Genomic DNA, 21,748 nt, shown 5'->3' on the forward strand with positions numbered 1-21,748 from the left:
CGGTACACAGGACCCAACTCCAGGGAGCAGACCCCAGATCCATGCTCGGAGACATGCAGTGACACGTAGAAGACCTTGACAATCAAGGACGCAGAAACAACATCCGAATAAGAGGCCTTCCAGAACCAGAGAGCTCCGAAGACCTGCAATCAATGCTGCAGACAGTCTTCAACAACCACAACCACACTAGTTAAGCAAACCCCCCCCTGCCCATACCCAACACTATGGCTAGGATCTTATCCATGAATGTACACAGCCTAAACTCCAATAAAAAGAGGCATATGGCGTTGAGGGAGTTCAGACAGTCGGGAGAAGATGTCATATTAGTCCAGTCACTTCGACAAAGAGGGCTCCTTTGCATTCACCTCCAGATATTACTCCCAAATCTATCTGGGAGTTTCCATACTCCTCAAACACGGATCCCCTTTTACATGCTCGGCACACTACTGCGATCCCATGGGTCACTACATCATATTACAAGGCCTATGGCAAACGCAAGAAGTTATTTTCTGTGCCCTCCATGCCCCAAATACTAAACAACATAGCTTTCTGTCCCGACTATTTGCCCGCATTTTCCGGTCAAACCACAGGATTCTTGTGATAGGGGGGATTTTAATCTCATGCTATCAACTAACGCGGATCGCCATGTGGTGAGCCCCATGGCATCCCCCACTCGAGCCCTTAGAGATTCAATGCCCTTCCGGCAACTCACCAGACGCTTTGCTCTCTTTGATGCCTGGAGGGCTCTCCACCCAGATCGGCAGTACACCTTCTACTCAGCCCCCCATCGCACACATTCCGGATTGACTATTTTTTCGTTAAAACCCCACACTCAGAATAATACGCACAACACAGATATTCCGTATCTCATGGTCGGACCATGCCCCTATCCTACTTACATTAGACTTAGGCTCTTCTAACCGCAGGCCATATAACTGGAAACTGAACACATTTCTCCTCCAACACCACCCTAAAATTCTGCTTTGCAGAGAATAATACCCCAGACGTATTTGTCCCCACACTATGGGATGCCTGGCCCTGTCCTCTGCCATGAAAAAAGAGGCAGCAGCCACAAAACTGCGAGCAGAGAGGGAACTTTGGGACCTTGAGCATTGGCTACAATGCACTCCTACATTACCTCTCCTTAAAAAGATCACCACTCTACGAGCAACCCTAAGCGATTTAGCGTTAGGCCACGTTGAAAAAAGCATTGATCAGATTGAAACAATTATTCTATGATAAAGGCAACAAAGCGCACTCCCTACTGGCAAAGAAACTACGTGAAAACTCCCATATGCAGACTCCTCACCAGATTAAAAACAAATCAGGCCACCTGCTATCCTACCCCACAGAGATTGCCCATACCTTCGCTGACTTTTATAAACACCTCTATAACAAACAGGACATCCCCAGCAATCCCCCCTCCCCTGACCTCTCCCGACGCATGCAACAATACCTGGAGCATAGTGGGATCCCCTATCTCCAATCCTCTGACCTAATGTCGCTAAACTCCCCAATCACCAAAGGAGAAATAGAACAGACGATCAAATCCCTACCCACTCATAAAGCCCCAGGCCCGGATGGCCTGCCCTATGAATATTATAAATCCTTTCTTCCTCTCTTACTCCCCCACCTATGCAAACTGTTCAATGCCTTTCTCCAGGACACCCCCATTCCTCCAGACATGCAGCGCTCCTTTCTCATATATATTCCCAAAACCAGACAAGGACCCTTCTGTATGCGCTAATTACAGACCTATCGCACTATTGAATTCAGACCTTAAAATTTTTACAAAATTGCTCTTTACTCACCTAAATTTGATTCTTCCCTCCCTGATCCATATAGATCAGGTAGGCTTTGTCCCACTCAGACAAGCAGGCAACAACACTAGAAAGGTGATAGATCTGGTAGACGTGGCAAACAGAGAGAACTTGGCAGCCTTGCTACTAAGCCTGGATGCCGAAAAGGCATTTTGACCGCCTAGGGTGGCCCTTTCTGTTTACCACCCTACGCCACATGGGATTTCGAGGGCCCTTCTTGCAGGTGATCAGACACCTCTACACTAACCCATCCTCCCAGGTCAGGACCCCCTTCGCCCTTTCCCCCTCTTTCTCAGTGGCTAATGGTACAGGGCAGGGGTGCCCACTCTCACCCCTGCTCTTTGCACTCTGCGTTGAACCCCTAGCCGCCTCAATCCGCAACAACCCAGATATACTGGGCATCTCGGTCAGGGGGGAAGAGTTTAAAATCTCCCCCTTTGCCGATGACATCATCCTCACACTGACCCAACCCCATATATCCCTACCGAACGTGCACGCGGAACTAGACCACTATGGAACCCTTTTGGGATATAAAATAAACACATCCAAATCAGAGGCCTTGCCCATTAATATTCCCGAAGCTCAAATCACACAATTAAAAACCAAGTTCGCTTACAGCTGGAAAATTACCGCCCTAAAATATCTAGGTATACACATCACAACAAAATACAACACCCTATACCCAGAGAATCCCCCCCCCCTCCCCCCCCACTGGTCAATTAGATCCCTGCTACTCCAATGGAAAAAACACCACATCTCCCTCCTAGGACGGATTGCCTCAATTAAAATGACGATTCTCCCGAAGCTGCTATATTTATTCCAAACACTACTTATACCTGTACCCTACAAACATCTGAAAAAACTTCAATCCGACCTTTTGCAATACACTTGGAACTACAAAAGACACAGAATACCGAGGTTGGTACTGATGGCAGCTCGCAGTGATGGAGGTCTCGCATTTCCCAACCTCATTAAATATTATCAGGCAGCCCAACTGCGAGCAGTCGCCTGATGGTTCACCCAACGTTCCTATAACAAATTGACAGAAATTGAAAAAATATGGTCAGCCCCGACCCATCCGAACAATTTACTATGGAGTGCGAATGCATAGGTAGCCCCTGAACGCCTGCTAGGCAAACACACCTACATGACCAAATGGGAGAAAGCCCTCAATGAGGAAATCCCCATAGAACAATGGTGGGTGATATGGTCCCAAGCGGCAAAGAGTTCAATATGTACACTATACAAAGAAAATGCTTACAAAATCCTCTTATTCTGGTACATGACCCCATATATACTCCATGCCATTTATCCTACTAGCTCCGACAGGTGCTGGAGATGTCAGGGGGCGAAAGATACTCTCCTCCATATCTATTGGAGCTGCCCACTGATAATCCTTTCTGGACCAAGGTCCAACAACTATTAGTCCACCTATTGGATCTACAGGTCCCGGCGATCCCAGAATTTTTCCTACTAGGCCTGTCCCCTCTGAAGATCTCCACATCCTACAAGAAACTGGTACGCCATGTCCTCACAGCAGTACGCTGTCTTGTAGCATCAAATTGGAAACTCCGCACCCCCCCTCCACAGATGCTCTTTTCTCCAGAATTAAGGATGTGGAATTGATGGAGAAATTGACAGCTAGGATTCAGGACAGGTTGGAGGCTCATAACAAGGTCTGGGAGCTCTGGCACCTTCGGGAGGACCCATCCTAAACAGGTAAAAATAAAAATAAAAAGCTACTTCGATTACTTTTTTTCCCCCTCTCTCCCCCTTTTCCCCCTTCTCTTTTTTCTATATAGAGTATTCTTGTGACTCTAAACCGTTTTATACAAGATGTTTCCAAACACTACCTATACCCGTACCCTACAAACATCTGGAAAAACTTCAACCCGAAAGGCTGAGGAGAGGGTGGCAGCACTTGAGGAGGAATACTCAGAGCCAGGGACTCTGAGAGCATATTCTAACTTCCAGGCAGCGTTGAGGGATGTTCTACTACTACGAACATCAGCTACCAAAACAAAGTTTCTACATCAGTCCCAAAGAATCTTTGAGTATGGGGAGAAGACAGGCAGTATGCTGGCATGGTTGGCGAGGGAAAGCTCCTCCCTCTATCTCGTCCATATGTGACTCGGATAGGACGACTCTGACAGAGCCCTCTTCCATCAATGACAGATTTGCGTCATTCTGTCGGGAACTCTATGGTTCTCGAATGGAGTGCACGGACGAAGAACTGACGGCATACCTCGACGGGGTGGAGCTCCCTTGCCTGACATCCACATTTAGAAAAGCTTTAGACGGTCCTATCCTATTAGAGGGATTATAGAGGGCAGTTGCCTCCTTGCAAAATAGCAAAACGCCAGGTCCAGATGGGATGCTGTGGAAATATTACCATCGTTTAGACTAGTACTGCAAAAGGCCATAGTAGGGAACTCATTACCCCCGACAATGGCTGAGGCAGTTATAGTGGTCATCCTTAAACCTGGTAAGCCCCCTGAACAGTGTTCTTCGTATCGCCCAATCTCCCTCCTTAATGTGGATGCCAAGCTGTTGGCTAAGGTGTTGACTGCTCGATTGAACACTGTAATTAATTACGGCATTGGTACACGCGGACCAGTCTGGATTTATGCCAGGCAGAGGGACCGACATAAACATCTGATGCCTCCTTACACATCTCTCCAGGGCGGGCGGGGAGGGCCCAGGGGTAGTCGCCTCCTTAGACGCCGAAAAGGCTTTTGACTCGGTTGAGTGGGGCTACCTCTGGGCGGTCCTTCACAAATTCGGGTTTGGCCCTCGTTTTATCAGCTGGGTCCACATGGTATACCACAATCCCGCAGCCCGTATACGCACAAACAATTTGCCCTCCTTGCCGTTTCCCCTGTCCAGGGGCACCAAACAGGGCTGCCCACTATCCCCTGGATTATTCGCGCTAGCCATGGAGCCTATGGCAGCTCGTATTAGATCCGCCCCTTCAGTAAAGGGAATCCAAGTTGGCGTAGTAACAGAAAAAATATCCTTATATGCCGATGATACACTCCTCTTCCTCAAGGACATTTCATCCCTCCCACCAGCACTTCATATAATAGATGAATTCGGCTCATTTTCGGCATTAAGGTCAATTGGGGGAAATCACTCCTTTTTTCACTAAATGCGTCGGGTCGCCACCCACCAACAGGCACCCCCCTCAACTGGACATCTGAATTAAAATACTTAGGTGTAAAGATTGGGACTATGTTGTCCTCATACTATGAGCTGAACCTTCAACCATTACTTAAAAACTTCTCGCAGAGATGTGTAACCTTGAGGACCCTTCCCCTATCACCAGTAGGTAAGGTAAACTTAGTTAAAATGATTTATCTCCCCAAATTCCTTTACCCTTTTCGAAATGCCCCTTTGATTCCACCGGCTTCATTCTTCGCCAAAATAAAAAGTATAATATCTTCCTTTGTTTGGAACGGAAGACCCCCACGACTAGCTGTTACCACCCTTCAGCTGCCCGTCACCCAGGGGGGCCTGTCCCTACCAGATTTTCAGATCTACTTCTGGGCGGCCTTCCTGGTGACGGTCAGATGGTGGTTTTCCCAATTACAAGACAACCCAGCAGTGACCTTGGAAGCAGCCATAATGGGCTCATACTCCTCTCTCAGCAATGTGGTATTTAGGGGGGCGAGATCTCACCCTGGCATCACAGACCTGATGCGCACAACCATCAATGTATGGAACAAAGCCAGGACCCGTTTTAGCTCTCCTGAGACGTTCTCTCCCCACATCCCTTTCTGGGGCAATCCCAATCTACCACATTTGAATACCGTTCCAGACCTCCAGGTCTGGGCAAGGAAGGGTATAGTCAAATTGAAGCATATAGTTACTGGGGGGTAAACTGAGATCCTTCTCTGATCTAAAAAGTGCCTACGCATTACCGGGATGGATGTTGTTTCGATACTACCAGCTTTGACATGCGTATGGGAAACAGTTCCCAGCACAAATCATACTGGGATCAGACCCTGTGGAGGGACTACTTACTGCCAAGATCATAGATAAACCCCTTTCCTCTCTGTACTTCCACTTGTCCATAGCCCCTCTGAAGAAACTTGAAAAAACCCTAGCTAAGTGGAAATTAGACATCCCAGATCTATCAGAGGAGGATTGAGAGACATGTGTATCTTCCTTTGTCACTAATATGATCTCGGCCAGAGACCGATTTATGCAGGTTAAGTTCCTCCACAGGGCCTACTACACTCCTAAGCGATTGACAATTATGAACCCTAGCACCCCAGTGGCCTGCCCTAGATGTGATCAGAGATCTGCCTCCTTCTTCCATAGGACATGGTCCTGTCCCCGCCTCGGAGACTATTGGTCAGAGATAGCCGACACCCTTAGCCGGGTTACCTCCCTGGAACTTGGAACAGACCCCAAAATGATGCTGCTTAATGTTTTTGACTCTAGGGTAAGGGGTAAATATACTAGGTTATTCCTGAAATATGCTACTTTCTATGCCGTAGAGAGATATTCCTCCATTGGAAAGACATTACGCCTCCCAGGTTGTCCTCATGGCGCCTAACACTGAACTCGGTGCTGCCATTGTATAAGCTTACTTATGCCAACTGAAATTGCCCTAGCAAATTTGACAAAATATGGTCGGGATGGATAGATGCCTGGGGCACGGAGGTGGCGGATGACCATTAAGAGATTGCTGTTGGACCTGCCCTGTAACTGTGTAATACTGCTATGATGTCCTGAATGTCTAACCATTGTTTGAGCTTTGTGATCTTAGCAAAGTTGATGAGGTCCTTCCTTCACCCCCTGCCCTCCTCCTCCCTTTCCCCTTTCCCTCCCTTTCCCCTTCCCCTCCCTTTCCCCTTCCCCTCCCTTTCCCTCCCCCCCCCCTTTTCCCCCCCTTTTTCCCCCCTTTTTCCCCCAGGACCTCCTTAAATAATACTGTTGGAATCTACTACTTCCGAACTCATATCCTAATGTGATGTACTTTAACAGCTCTGCACATCTTTCTCCTGTTTCAATGTGCAGCCTATCTGTTTTGTGACAATTCATGCAATAACATCTCTGTAAACAACTGTGTATATACATCGCTTGTACTGTAAAAATTGAATAACATTTTTTTCTCTTTTCTATGTTTTTTGGGAAAAAAAAGTGATTGAAAACAAGTGTCCGATGTGTTCGCCATAATGTTGCAGTCACGACAAAAAGTCTAGCAAAAAGTAAAAAAAATTGCTTTTTTTTCAAAATTGTCACTCTGCAGTTTTTATTTTTGTGCTATAAACAAAAACAGAGGTGATCAAATACCACCAAAAGAAAACTCTATTTGTGGGAAAAAAAGGACGTCAGTTTTGTTTGGGTGCAACATCGCACGACCGCGCAATTGTCAGTTAAAGCGACGCAGTGCCGTATCGCAAAAAGTGCTTTGGTCAGGAAGGGGGGTAAATCCTTCCAGGGCTGAAGTGGTTAAATATAGGTACCATATTGGCCCTACACCAATCCAGTGGTACTATTCCAATCCTTAACAAGTCCCTAAAAATTAGAAACAATGGCTTTGAAATGACAGAGCTAAATTCTTTTAGGATCCGTGGGTGGATGCCAACTGGTCCAGGTGCTTTATCCACCTTTATTCTGTCTAAATTTTTCTGGACCATATCACTTTTGAGTCAATGTTGCTCATTCGGGCTGTATCAATACCATCCCCATTATGGACTTGAGCTCTCCCATGCTCCTTTGTATACACGCAGCTAAAGAAATTATTTAATACATCTGCCTTTTCTTTGTCCCCAGTCAACCACTCCAGATTATTTTGTAGCGGCCCTACATGCTCAGACCTGACCTTTTTACTATTCATATAGTTAAAGAATTTTTGGGGGTTTTTCCTACTATCTTTTGCAATCTGTCATTTGTGGTTTGAATTTTCACGCCCTTGATTTCCTTTTTACATATTGTGTTATATTCTTTGTAACATTTAAACGATTATAGTGTTCCTTCATTTTTTATATTTCTTAAAAGCTCTTTTCTTATTATATATAGCTTTTTTAACTTTGGCCGTGAGCCACATAGGTTTTATTTTTAGCCTTTTAAACGTCTTCCCCATGGGAATATACTTTGCAGTGAGTTTGCATACAGTCTTTGAAGAATTCCCATTTCTGTTCTGTGTTCATCTATACCAATATTCCCCCCCAGTCTAAGTCTAGGAGAGCAGCCCTCATCCTTAGAAAATGTGCTCTCTTAAAGTTAAGTGTTTTTATATTTCCAGTATGTGTTTGTGGCTTACAGCTAACATTAAATTAAATTGTGTTATGGTCACTGCTATCCAGATGTTCTTTTATATAAATATTGGTTATAAGCTCAGCATGATTTTGAAAATTTGGATAATTTTAAGTTGAGTCCGGTTACATAGTTAGCCTGGTTGAAAAAAGACACAAGTCTATCTAGTTCAACCAACATAGAAATTAAAAAAAAAAAAAATTCTACAATCCTATATACACAATCCTATACCCACAGTTGATCCAGAGGAAGGCAAAAAACCCAGCAATGCATGATCCAATTTGCTCCAGCAGGGGAAAAATATCCCTTCCTGATCCCCCAAGAGGTAATCGGATATTCCCTGGATCAACTTTACCTATAAAAGTTAGTATTCATTTATGTTATGTAATAATATTGTGTAATTATATTGTGATTTGAAAATTACAGTCACTGGGCTAAAATTAAGATCCTTAATTTTCAGAGGGTAATCTACTGCTAGTACCTCCACTACTGTGATTTCCTTTGCCTATATTATAGGAGAGGTCACTCTTTATTAAAGGAGACATAATAAGACCGTAAGAGACTTCTTGCAAACATTTATGTATAGTCTGTGTTGAGAAGTGACTGGGGGCACATTACTAATGCCACTGGTGCCAGCTTATTAGGAGAAAAGCCACCTCAGCAGATAGCATACATAATAGACTGTCCCAATCTGGCCACAAATCTTCACCTATAGAGACATCTTTAGAGACTTAGGAGTGTTTTGTGGACTGTGCATCTTTTCTGACCCTTACTGCTTTAAAAAAAATTATATTTCACAGGTATATTTCTCGATTTGAAAACTGGCATCTTTTTTTCCCTTGTTTTTTCTTTTAGGTAGTGTCTGGGTTTTTCGAATCTATCAAGACAATCCAAGACGCTGCAATGATTTAGTATATAAATTTGCGTTTGGAATCCTGATCTTTGAGTATATCTTTCTGGCGTTCCTTGTTGCAGTCATTTGTCTCTGTACATGTTGTGCAGGTCTCCTGGTAAGTAAGCTATTATGTAAACATACTTTATATATCACCACATGCCCAGCACTTGCCCAATATAAGTGAAAAATCAATATAATTTCATATTAAAGAGGAGCTCCAGTCATCCCACCCAAAAAAAAAGTTACCAGCTACAAATACTGTAGTTGCTCACTTTACATATAAGGACACTCACCTGTCCAGGGGTCCAGCGCTGTCCTCACCCAAGGCGAATCTTTAACCACTTAAGGACGGAGCCACTTTTTGAGATTTGTTGTTTACAAGTTAAAAACAGTTTTTCTTTGCTAGAAAATTACTTAGAACCCCAAACATTATACATTTTTTCTCTAACACCCTAGAGAATAAAATGGCGGTCGGTGCAATACTTTCTGTCACACCGTATTTGCTCAGCGGTCTTACAAGCGCACTTTTTTTTTTTTAAATTGATACCCAACATGTCACTCTTCAAAATTGTGCCCGCTCGTGGAATGGCGACAAACTTCTACCCTTAAAAATCTCCATAGGCAATGTTTAAAAAATTCTACAGGTTGCATGTTTTGAGTTACAGAGGAGGTCTAGAGCTAGAATTATTGCTCTCGCTCTACCGATCGCGGTGATACCTCACATGTGTGGTTTGAACACCGTTTTCATATGCAGGCGCTACTCACGTATGCGTTCACTTCTGCACATGAGCTCGGCGGGACGGGGCGCGTTTAAAAAAAAAATTTTACTTATTTATTTTACCTTTTTTTTTTTTTTTTTTTACACTGTTCTTTGTGTCACTTTTATTCCTATTACAAGGAATGTAAACATCCCTTGTAATAGAAAAAAAGCATGACAGGACCTCTTAAATATGAGACATGGGGTCAAAAAGACCTCAGATCTCATATTTACACTAAAATGCAATTTAAAAAAAAAATAGCTCTTTAAGAGGTATGGAGTCGAGTGAGGGGAAGATGGCCCCCACCCGTCTCCATACCTAGCATGGATCAACATCCCGTCGCCGCTTACCAGAGCCGTCGACAGCGGCGGAGGTGGAGGGCACCGGCAAGAGGTGGAGGGAACCGGTAAGCGGCGGGAGGGGGGCCCCTCTCCCGCCGCCGATAAAAGTGATCTTGCGGCGAATCCGCCACAGAGACCACTATTATCAGAAACCGAACCGCCGACTGAAAAAGAGGATACCGGGGGGTTATGGCAGCTAGCTGCTGCCATAACAACGATATTCCTCTTCAAACTTAGGACATATATCGGCGTGCAGTAGTCTGGAAGTGGTTAAACCACTTTGAGTCCAGATGCCAACATCATAATTGAGAGAAATGCAGTGAAGCCTTACGGCTTCACAACCAGTTTCCCGCTGCGCATTCGCAAAGCAACACTGCACTTTGTAAATGATTCTGCAGTCTTCTGGAACTTGTGATGTGTCTCAGAAGTCTGTGGGGAAAGGGGAGGATGCTGAACTTCCACTTGGATCGCCGCAGCAATCCGACCGGACGTGGGAGCTGGTACCTGTCAAAACCAGGTACCCGCCCCCCCCCCAATAAAGTGCCAGTTGTTTAAGAGAAGGGGGGGTGGATGCAAACGTGAAGTGAAACTTCCCCTCCCTGAACTTCTACTAAGGGTCGGTTCACTTTGGAATGCGCGTGTTCCTGTGCCATCCGGTTTTGACAACCCATTCATTTGTCTGGCTTGCAAAACGCGGGGGAATGCAGAAAACGTAGTGCAATCACTACTTTCAGATTGCACTGCACCAAACTGCATGGTACTGCAGTACAATGAGGTTTGGCAGCCGCAAATGCAGATGTATTTGGGGTGCCATCAACAAATAATGCAGCCCGCTGGTTGAACGAAAAAAAAAACTGATAGATTCCTCCATTAACATGAGCAGTGTTGATGCAGAGATCTCTCCCTCTGATCAGATGCTGGTTTTCCAGCATGACTGTTGAACAGAAGCCAGTTGTTAGACCGGCTTCTGTTGAATAGAGAAGCGCACACACATACTGAAGTTGGCAAGTTCCTGCTGAAGCAGCTGACTTTTCAGAACTTGTGCGTATACCCAGCTTTAGATTGTTAAGCTTTCATTTACAATGTATTTTGCACCAAATGATTCTGAGCCATGCAGTGCAACAGCTACTACTTTTTCCGAAGAAGAAAACCAAAGAATTTCAAAACTCAACTTACCGACCAGCCTGCGACCAATCAAATTGACCTATCTAACAGTATGCTTTAAAAACCGGGGTTTAGTTGCACACATTTGCAAATACATTCGTAAGCTGCAGGCCCCGGCAATGGGAGCACATGCATTCTGATGGATAGATGGAGGGCAGGTGACTGGAGGGAGCCCACCCCTCCTAAAGGCGCAGGAGCACACTGAACACCCAGCACATTGCACTATGGCAACAAAGGTGTCAGTGCGTTTCCTGACCAATATATCAACAATACAACAAATGGTCACTGCTCTCACCTATAACTGCTCTTTACAGCAAGGAGCACTGGAAGGGTGAACGCATGTCAAATAAAAACTAAAAATTTTCAAGCTCAACTTACCGACCAGCATGTGACCCACCGAATTGACCTGTCTAACAGTATGCATTAAAAACAGGGGTTTAGTTGCACACATTTGCAAATACATGCATAAGCTGCAGGCCCTGGCAAGGCACCCTGTTACCTGCAGTCCTTACATTACCTGCATTAACTGCAAAATACCTTTTCTCATCGGCAGTATATGGCAGTCTTGTGACTTCTGTCAGTGTCCAGCAAAGCACTGGTTTAACCACTTCAATACTAGGCACTTTCCCCCCTTCCTGCCCAAGCCAATTTTCAGCTTTTAGCACTGTTGCTTTTTAAATGAAAATTGCGCGGTGATGCTACAGTCTACCCAAACAAAATTTTTATAATTTTGTTCCCACAAAGAGAGCTTTCCTTTGGTGGCATTTGATCACCTCTGGGATTTTTTATTTTCTGCTAAACCAATAAAAAAGACAGAAAATTTGGGAAAAAAATCTTTTTCTTCGTTTCTGTTACAAAACTTTGTAAATAAGTATGTTTTCTCCTTCACTGATGGGCACTAATGAGGCTGCACTGATGGGCAATGATAAGGCAGCACTGATGAGGTGGCACTGATGGGCACTAATATGCGGCACTGATAGTTGGCACTGATATGCAGCACTGATGGCATTGATAGGCGGCACTGAAGAGCACTCATAGATGGCACTGATGGGCACTCATTTAGCCGCAAGTGCATCAATACAAGTATTCCATTGCTGCCCTTGGCAAATGTGTTGTTCAGCAGTGCAATATACTTCCCTTTATATCAGATAGCCACGGACGATCTGTCCATGAATCGGCCTCTGCTAAATGGGCATATGTGACACAATTGGCATATAATAAGCCTCGTAAGGGACAAGTATTGCTTTGTGTCTTAATCACCCACTCACAGACCATCAAGGCTTTGATATACGGAAGTGTTCATATTCAGTGTATAGTGTGGTTAGTTTGTACCATTGCAGCGGTGTCCTGTGTGTCCATTTTTTAAAGTGACAACATTGTCTCTTTATTTTAATCAATTTTATGGTGTTTAGAGGGGTGGTTTACACTGCCCATGTTTAAAATATGGGTTCCTGTTTATTATTAGATTTTTGTACTATTAAAGATTTATTCAGCAATTAAATACCATGGTTTGGCCCTCCTTTCAACTACTTGTCCCCTTCCCCGCTTGTTTCCCAATCTTTTAAAAAAGTAGCACAGTTGTGGAGGTACCCCATCCACATGGACGAATTGGTCTTTTTTGCTTGACACTGTCAGTAGTTTGAGATCCATCTTTTATGCTCTTTTTTGCACTCATAGGTGGCACTGATAGGTGGCACTGATGGGCACTGATTGGCACTGAGCATCACTGATATGGAGTCACTGGCAGGCATTAGTGATGGGCACTGGCATCAATTGTGGGTACTGATTGGCATCAATTGTGGGCAGTGATTGGTGTCCTGGTGTCCATGGGTGACATACCTTGTGATCACAAGTGGTGGGCATCCCTGGTGGCGTCCTGGTGGTCCTGGGTGGGCATCCTGGGGGGGGGGCTGCACTGATAATCAGTCAACGCAGACCCCCCTGTCAGAGGAGCAGCCGATCGGCTCTCCTCCACTCGCGTCTGACAGACGCAAGTGAGGAAAAGCTTTTATGTGGCTTTTCCTGTTTACATCGTGATCAGCTGTGATTGGACACAGCTGATCACGTGGTAAGGAGTCTCTGTCAGAGACTCTTTACCTAGATCGGCGTTGCGGTATGTCAGACTGATGGAGGGCGGGAAGTGGCTAAGCTTGTAGGGGAAGTTTTCATTCTTTTCTGACTGTTTTATGAGGCTGCATGACCACTAACCCCCTGCCTGGACAGTGCTGATTGGCTCTGTGCTGATCACATGCACCTTCCCCCCCAAAAAAACTCTAGCAATACATAGCAAACTGAGCATGTGCAGAGTGCCTCCTAGGGCTGTACAGTTAAAGAATGGGAGTATGAGATGTAACAGAACGTCCCACACTCCGCTTGAGTGCTTCCGTCATATACTACTTCCTCCAGTCTGAATATAGATATTAGATCTTATAGCCGCATATTACAACAAAGAACTATGCAGGGCTCGTTTGGCTGCAAAGCTGGAACATGAACTGTTTATTTGAACACAGGTACAGAGATATACACTCAGAGAACAATCCCCCCTCCTTTGCACAATGACACAGGGCGGGGTAGACTAGATTCAGTAACAGACACACATACTTTTCTCCCAAGGCAGACAGACACAATAGAACAATGGGATACAGCCACTTAACAAACACATAGCAACCCCAACCCCACCTCAAACCATCTAGCAATGGTTTCTGATGAAAGGTGAACTTTATCTTCATATATTCTTGAGGGATATTGTTCAGAAATATTAATGTCCCAAGTGAAAGAGCCCCTTCATTCCTTCAACACAAAGCACACATATAAGACCCTGGGAAATGGGTAAAAGGGGATGCTGAGTCCGGTGTGGTTGTACGGTGAGTCTGATTAGTGCATATCAGACTGGAGTTCTCGGTCACCCTGTGCCCCAATAGACACACAGCGTGACTTACACATAGGAGGGGCCAGGGGAGCTGGACAAGGAGTTTCCGGAGTTCGCCAAGGTAAGCTGGGTTTCACAAGCCCCCCCGCCCAAAGTGACTCCCGTCACATCAGAGAAGACTGGATCAAACAGCCTTTTTAGACAATGTGGCGGATTAACCCCTTAGGTTCCACAGTGAGTATAACAAGCATGCTTTGCTGCATATACACACTGATTTTAGGGTTATGGGATTAGAAACACTGCAATTTTGCCATCTCATATATTTCCGCATTAATGTAAAGATTGAAATTAGTCTCTCTTTTCAGGTGGCAGGTGCAGATACAGAAACTCCTGGCAGAAACCACTCTCCAGAAGATGAAGAAGCTCTGAAGTAAAACAAGAAGGGAGGTTGCCAAGAACATCGTTTTTTTTTCCTTCATTTCAAGTTATACACATTCATTCTAAATGGTGAAATTGATTTTGAATAGGCATATTCATCCAGCAGGTCAAACAGAGTGTTAAGAAGTAGTTTTTATTGAGAATCTGAACTTACATTTGCATTGGAGGTAAATACAGAAATCACCAATACAAAGAATAAATGATTTTTTTTCACCATGGTGTCTGCTGCATAAAGAGTCCATTGACTGCTCTTGAGTCAAATATAGCAATGCTGCTTTGGAATTTACTGTATTTACTGAATTTAATTTTACTGTCAAATTGCTATGTATCCATCTCTACCTATAAGCCGGTAAACAAATGATGTTTCGCTGGCAAACATATGTAATCCATGCTCACTGCCACCATGCTGATGCGTGTGTTTGGATTGGTTCACAGTAGAAACTACAGTGCTGGGGACCTGGAGGAAGGGGCTGTCTTAAACCCCCTACAGCTCTGCAACTTTCCTTCAATTACTATATGTAACCACATAGCTACTTGTTCCCACTGTGCTGAGATCTTCCCTGTGGTGCCTGCTTGGTACAACTTCATTCATTCATTCAAAAAAAAAAATACCTAGCGAATGCTTTGAATTTTGAGACACTCTATGTATTGGGAGGGTCTCCCCCCACTTGCACTTCCCAGGTTTGAGAGTTAAACTGATTTTAAAGTCTCATTTAAAAAAAAAAAAAAATAACAAACATGTTATACTTACCTCCTCTGTGCAGTTGGTTTTGCACAGAGCAGCCCCGATCCTCCTCTTCTCGGGTCCCTCTTTGCTGCTCCTGGCCCCTCCCTCCTATCAAGTGCTCCCACAATCAGCAGCTTCCTAAGGAGGCACTGGAGCCAAGTCACAGCTCCGTGTGTCCTTTCAGACACGGAGCCCCGACCCGGCCCCGCTCTCTCCCCTGATCGGCTGAATGATTGACAGCCGCGGGAGCCAATGGTGCCGCTGCTGTGTCTAATTAGGAGGAGTGTCCCAGACGGCTTAGACATTCGTGGACATCGCTGGAGAGAGATGGGGCCCAGGTAAGTATTAGGGGAGTGCTGGGGAGGCTGCTACACACGAAAGGTTTTTTATCTTGATGCATAGAATGCATTGAGATAAAAAACCTTCTGCCTTTACAACTCCTTTAACCTCTAGCCAAATCCATAGAGCTATAATTACTGGTCAGCTGGATTTAAAGCCATCAAGATATATACAAAGTTGATGTGAAATGTTCCTTTCCTTGGAAATCCTCTTATAAAATCAGTATACTGGTGTAAAGTAGATGTATGAATCTGTGCCACAGAGCTTGACTTACTATGTTGTATATAGTGTATAAAGGTTTAGGAGCACATAGAAAGAATTATATTAAAATAATACAGGCTTTGCAGCTACTAATCTAGGAGATATTATTTTTTATTTCTTTGACTAAAAGCAAAAGATGAAAAAAGTCTGATCTAAAAAACTGAGAGCAGAGATGTATCAGGACACATGGCTTTATTTTTCTTTAAATATATGTACTATATATCCATTGAAAATATATCTATGTATATGTATTACAAGTTTTCGAAGATTATGTATAAAAACGATTAAACTGAAAAAAAAACACATGTTGGCTTTTTGCATATAACTTGTTGATACATGTAGCTGGGTAGTTTTATTTTGTAGTTTCTACAACTAAATGGTTATGATAGTTTTATATTGGTGGGCTACAAAGGACAGCTGGATGGACACCTTAGTTATTAATGCTAACTTGCACAGGCCACTTTCTTTCCCTTGGCATGTATCTCTCTGCCAGCACCATATTCCCCTGGCTACCACAGTACAGCACAGTGTTCTGTGGTACAGCAGCCTATATTACTGGGCACAGAAGGCTTTACCCTTCTATCTCCAAAGCAGCAAAGATCATGACCATCCCTCTGGGGACAGTTTGCATGGCACATAGCTGATCAAAAACGCAGGAGCAAGGGGTCAGATGACCTTGCTAGGTCAACTAAGTACATGGCTTCATGTACTTAGCCATGTACATGAAACCACAGGGCCCTAGTACCCACTGTTCAGACAGATGCACAATGTCTGACTCCCTGCCAACCCTTTGGGCACTCTGCTGGCCCTATGGCCAAATAGCCTTTCTGATTTTATGGGCACAATCTGTCCTTTCAGAGACTGTAGATAGCAGGGGTCACAAGTGAACCCCTGCTGTCCAGTCTTCCTACCTGAGTTGTTGGTTTATGGCTTTGGTTTTGCTGCAAGTATGCTGCCTTAGGAGGAAATAAATAAGAAAGAATCACCCTCTCTCTAAGATAAATTGAACCAGCTGAGATCTCAAGCATTCCCTGCATTAAGGCAAAAAATACCCCACTAACTAAATCTTTCTCCTCCCTCTCTAAACCCTTACCTGAGCCTGTCAGAGATCCAGCACTGTCCCGGCTACATTCTTCCCTCCCCTCTCCTCTTCTTATCACAGGAATTTAGGCAGCAGTGGGGCACAAGTCCTGTTATGAGTAAGTGGGGGGGCGGGGCTGAGCCATACTGTCTGTCTGCGATCAAAGGCAGTGCAGCTCAGGAACGAGCCTGCTGGTGGGCCCCCATAGGAAGTGACTATGGGGTGACTATGGGGTCCTATAGGGACCAACACAGAGCAGGTAAGCATAAAATGTTTGATATTTTAATAAAAAAATGAATTTAAAAACACTTTAAGGCTACAAATGCTACTTCTTATGTCCTGCTCTGAAACATCCCAAGGGAATTTCTGTCCACTGTCTTAACAAAGTACATGCTTTGGGAGTCTGCCTCTTGGCTATAGGCTCTTTTTCATTTTCCCTCTTTGTTGTTTCAGAGGGTTCTCGCAGGGGGGACCCTATTTCTTGCTTGACCATTGCTAGGTGAATTAGACAAGTCATCATTTGAGCCTATGGTCTGGTGAGGGGCACTCTACCAGATCTGTTTTTGCTTAATGGGCTTTTTCAGAATCAGGCATCGGTTTCTCAAATTCACAAGGCTATCACCTACAGTGCCTTGCAAAAGTATTCACCCTCCTTGGCTTTTTACCTATTTACATTACATTACAGCCTTTGGTTCAATGTTTTTTTAATCTGAATTATATGTAATGGATCAGAACACAATAGTCTAAGTTGGTGAAGTAAAATTTGAAAAATATATACATAAAACTAGTTTTCAGAAATTAAAAACTGATAATTGGCATGTGCGTATGTATTCACCCCCTTTTGTTATGAAGCCCATAAAAAGCTCTGGTGCAACCAATTACCTTCAGAAGTCACATAATTAGTGAAATGATGTCCACCTGTGTGCAATCTAAGTGTCACATGATCTGTCATTACATATAAACACCTTTTTGACAGGCCCCAGAGGCTGCAACTCCGAAGCAAGAGGCACCACTAACCAAACACTGCCATGAAGACCAAGGAACTCTCCAAACAAGTAAGGAACAATGTTGTTGAGAAGTACAAGTCAGGGTTAGGTTATAAAAAAAAATATCCAAATCTTTGATGATCCCTAGGAGCACCATCAAATCTATCATAACTAAATGGAAAGAACATGGCACAACAGCAAACCTGCCAAGAGACGGCCGCACACAAAAACTGACGGATCGGTCAAGGAGGGCATTAATCAGAGAGGAAGCACAGAGACCTAAGGTAACCCTGGAGGAGCTGCAGAGTTCCACAGCAGAGACTGGAGTATCTGTACATAGGACGACAATAAGTTGTACACTCCAAAGGGTTGGGCTTTATGGCAGAGTGGCCATTACTTTCAGCAAAAAACAAAATGGCACGTTTTGCGTTTGCGAAAAGGCATGTGGGAGACTCACAATATGTATGGAGGAAGGTTCTCTGGTCTGATGAGACTAAAATTGAAGTTTTTGCCCATCAAAGAAAACGCTATGTTTGGCGCAAACCCAACACATCACATCACCAAAAGAACACCATCCCCACAGTGAAACATGGTGGTGGCAGCATCATGCTGTGGGAATGTTTTTCAGCAGTCGGGACTGGGAAACTGGTCAGAGTTGAGGGACAGATGGAGTTAGGATTACCTGAATGCTCACAAATATAAAGTCATTTAAGATTTTAGCCATCGCAATAAATGGGAAAACGTTGTCGTTGTACTAATTTAAGCCAATGCAAATACAGGTCAATCTCATCATTATTATTATGTCAACAATTACATAAACATCTTTTTTTTTGCATGCATGCATTACATTGTAACATCAAAAGGAGAAAAAAAAGCTTACCAGTAAGATGATAACGTTTGCTTTAAGCTTTGCCATTATCCTATGTTACCTAAAAATCACATTTAAGTGTTATTCTTCTGATCAGTTACATTTTGGGGTAAATATCTGGGGCTTTGCACATTACATACTGTAAAAAGATGCTTTTGGAAAAATAAGAAAATTATTTTTTTTCCTAAATACATGTATCCAAATCTGTCTTGAAGAAAATGTATAAAATACGTTGGAGTAGATTACAAATGTCCTGGAACTCAATGCTATTTTAGATGGGGTGAAGGCTCAATGGTTAACATGTTAAATTTATATCAGATTTTGATGGCTGGGATGACATCTAGTTTAAGCAACATAGTTTGATCCAGTACCCACCTTATCCTGTCACAGATGATGAAGGAGCAGTTTGCTGTATGGTAATTGCATTTAGGCTGGGTTCACACTAAAAACGGATGCAGCTGACAGCAGGGGTCCGGTGCGTCCCTGTTCTCTGTTGCAGGGACAAACGTGGCCCAAATTTTTGCCTAAATTTGGACCTGAAACTGAGCCAAATACTCACAGGACTCCTGTGCAATCCGCTCCGCAGCCGCTCCACAGATGTGTGAACTGGCTCCATTGAGAGCCTGTCAGTCTCCTGTCATGCGAATTGGATGTGAGGGAACCCGCATCCAATTCGCACTAGTGTGAATCCAGCCTTAATGTGTTTTTTAATGAATATTTTGTTTGATAAAATGCCCATCTTTTGTATCTGCCTGGAGTTCAGGTGTGACAGAACTAAACTGTAAAGCAAGGCAATCTGCATGTTTTTATTTGTTTTAATAAAAACATTAATCTGTGTAACCATTTGTATTGAATTGTTCTTATTTTATGTTTATTAAAAACAAATTTATGCTATTGTTATATCCTATTGTGTCTTTATACAAAATGTTATTACCGTTCTACTGTGTCTGCAACCCAGAAAAACCTAGATGTTGCTTGGTGGCCATAAATACATTAGTCTGTTTCCCATTGCCGAGTGTTCATCTTTAATTAAGGAGAGGTAATATGAATTGCCAACACTGTAAGCGAGTTCTGCACACATACATCTTTGGGTGCAGTTTACTGATGACACATTTAAAAGTGTGAAATATAAGCTCCTACACACTGTATGCACAATTATCAGGCAAGTTGTATTTTTGAGCAATCATTTCATTATTGAACAACTACAGTGCTCTCTGTCAATTCAAAATGTTAAAAAAAACCTCAAAAGGTTTTGGCTTTCTTACGAGAATATCTATGTGTGCACAATTGTTGGGCAACTATTAATGTGCAGAATTATAATGCAACTAAATGGAAAATGAAAATTTTCCCATCTCACTTGTTTATTTTCATCTGTTAAAGTGAGAATAATAACTAGACAACTCAAAATGTACAAATAAACATTTCTGACATTTAAATAAATAAATCAGTGACCAATATAGCCCCCATTCTTTTCAATAACAATCATAAGCCTTCCATTCATTAAGTCTGTCAGTTTCTTGATCTGTTGGCGATCAACTTTTTGTGTAGCAGCAACCACAGCCTCCCAGACACTGTTCAGAGAGGTGTACTGTTTTCCTTCAATGTAAATCTCCCATTTAAGAAGGGCCCACAAGTTCTCAATAGGGTTTAGGTCAGGTGAGGAAGGGGGCCATGTCATTATTCTTTCATTCTTTTCAGCCTTAACTGGCTAGCCAAGCAGTGGAGTACTTTGATGAATGCGATTAAGCATTGTCCGGCATAAATATCATAGTCTTCTTGAAAGATACAGACTTTTTCCTGTACCACTGCTTGAAGAAAGTGTCTTCTAAAAACTGGCAGTAGGTTTGGGAGTTTGAGTCCAACTTCAACCCAAAAAAGTCAAAATAGCTAATCTTTATTAATACTAGCCCATCTCCATATCCATGCTGGTGTTTGAGTCAAAGTGGAGCTCCGTGCCCATTACTGATCCAGCCACAGGTCCATCTATCTGGTCTATCAAGAGGCACTCTCATCTCTTTTTTTTTTTTATAATCAAATTTTAATTTTTATTATAGACTTCAACATTTCCATTCAATATTATACATTCTTGTATTACATATTTTACATTAAAAACACCCAAATAAACACCTTGCAAAAAAAAAAAAAAAAACGAATACTAAATTATCTTGTCAAAAAAATTACCAATTATACTACCTTCCCCCCTCCCTAAAGAGACAAAACAAAGAAAAAAAAAGTGTAAAGTACTCTTCAGTTCCCTCTTCCTCACTCTCATCTCATCAGTCCATAAAACCTTTAAAAAAAACCTGTCTAGATATTTCTTGGGCCAGTCTTGACGTTTCAGCTTATGTATCTTGTTCAGTGGTGGTTGGGCTTCAGCCTATCTTACCTTGGCCATGTCTCTGAGCACTGAACACCTTGTATTTCTGGGCACTCTAGGTAGGTTGCAGTTCTGGAATATGACAGCACTGGAGGATAATGGGTTCCTGGTAGCTTCATGTTTGATTCTTCTCAAATAAGTTCACTTTCGTCTATTTTTTTTCAACACGTTTCTTGCGACCCTGTTGACAAAACATTTGATGGTTATCTGATCACACCCCAATATCTTAGCAATTTCAAGATTTCTGCATCCCTCTGAAAGACTTTTTACAATTTTTGACTTTTCAGAGTCAGGTAAATCTCTTTTTTGGCCCATTTTGCCTGAGGAAAAGGAAAATAATTATGCACACCTTCCCTCATTACACAAATACACATCACCTGATATGCTTAAATCCAATACGCATTTAAGTTTATACAGCTTTGAGTTGGACAATATGCATAAAAATGGTTTGGTCAAAATACTCACTTGCCTAATATTTGTGCACACCGTGCATCTGAAAAAGCGGGAGCGGATTCTGGGTGAAGGAATCTCATATGGTTGCAAGCTTCTGAAAGCTC

General features: G+C 43.2%; 1 protein-coding gene across 1 annotated transcript in view; it reads left to right on the forward strand.

Annotated features, from left to right (window-relative positions):
* LOC141112394 (transmembrane protein 272-like) overlaps positions 1–19,708 on the forward strand; it is a 169,251-nt gene extending 149,543 nt beyond the window's left edge. Inside the window, exons 6-7 of the mRNA XM_073605196.1 lie at positions 8,943–9,097; positions 14,480–19,708. Of these exons, the coding sequence (XP_073461297.1) occupies positions 8,943–9,097; positions 14,480–14,548 (224 nt within the window). The 3' untranslated portion in view covers positions 14,549–19,708. The remainder of the gene's footprint in view (positions 1–8,942; positions 9,098–14,479) is intronic.
* Positions 19,709–21,748: the final 2,040 nt, after the last annotated feature.

Source organism: Aquarana catesbeiana, linkage group LG11 (genome assembly GCF_042186555.1).
Source record: "Aquarana catesbeiana isolate 2022-GZ linkage group LG11, ASM4218655v1, whole genome shotgun sequence".
In the NCBI taxonomy this organism is placed as follows: Eukaryota; Metazoa; Chordata; class Amphibia; order Anura; family Ranidae; genus Aquarana; species Aquarana catesbeiana.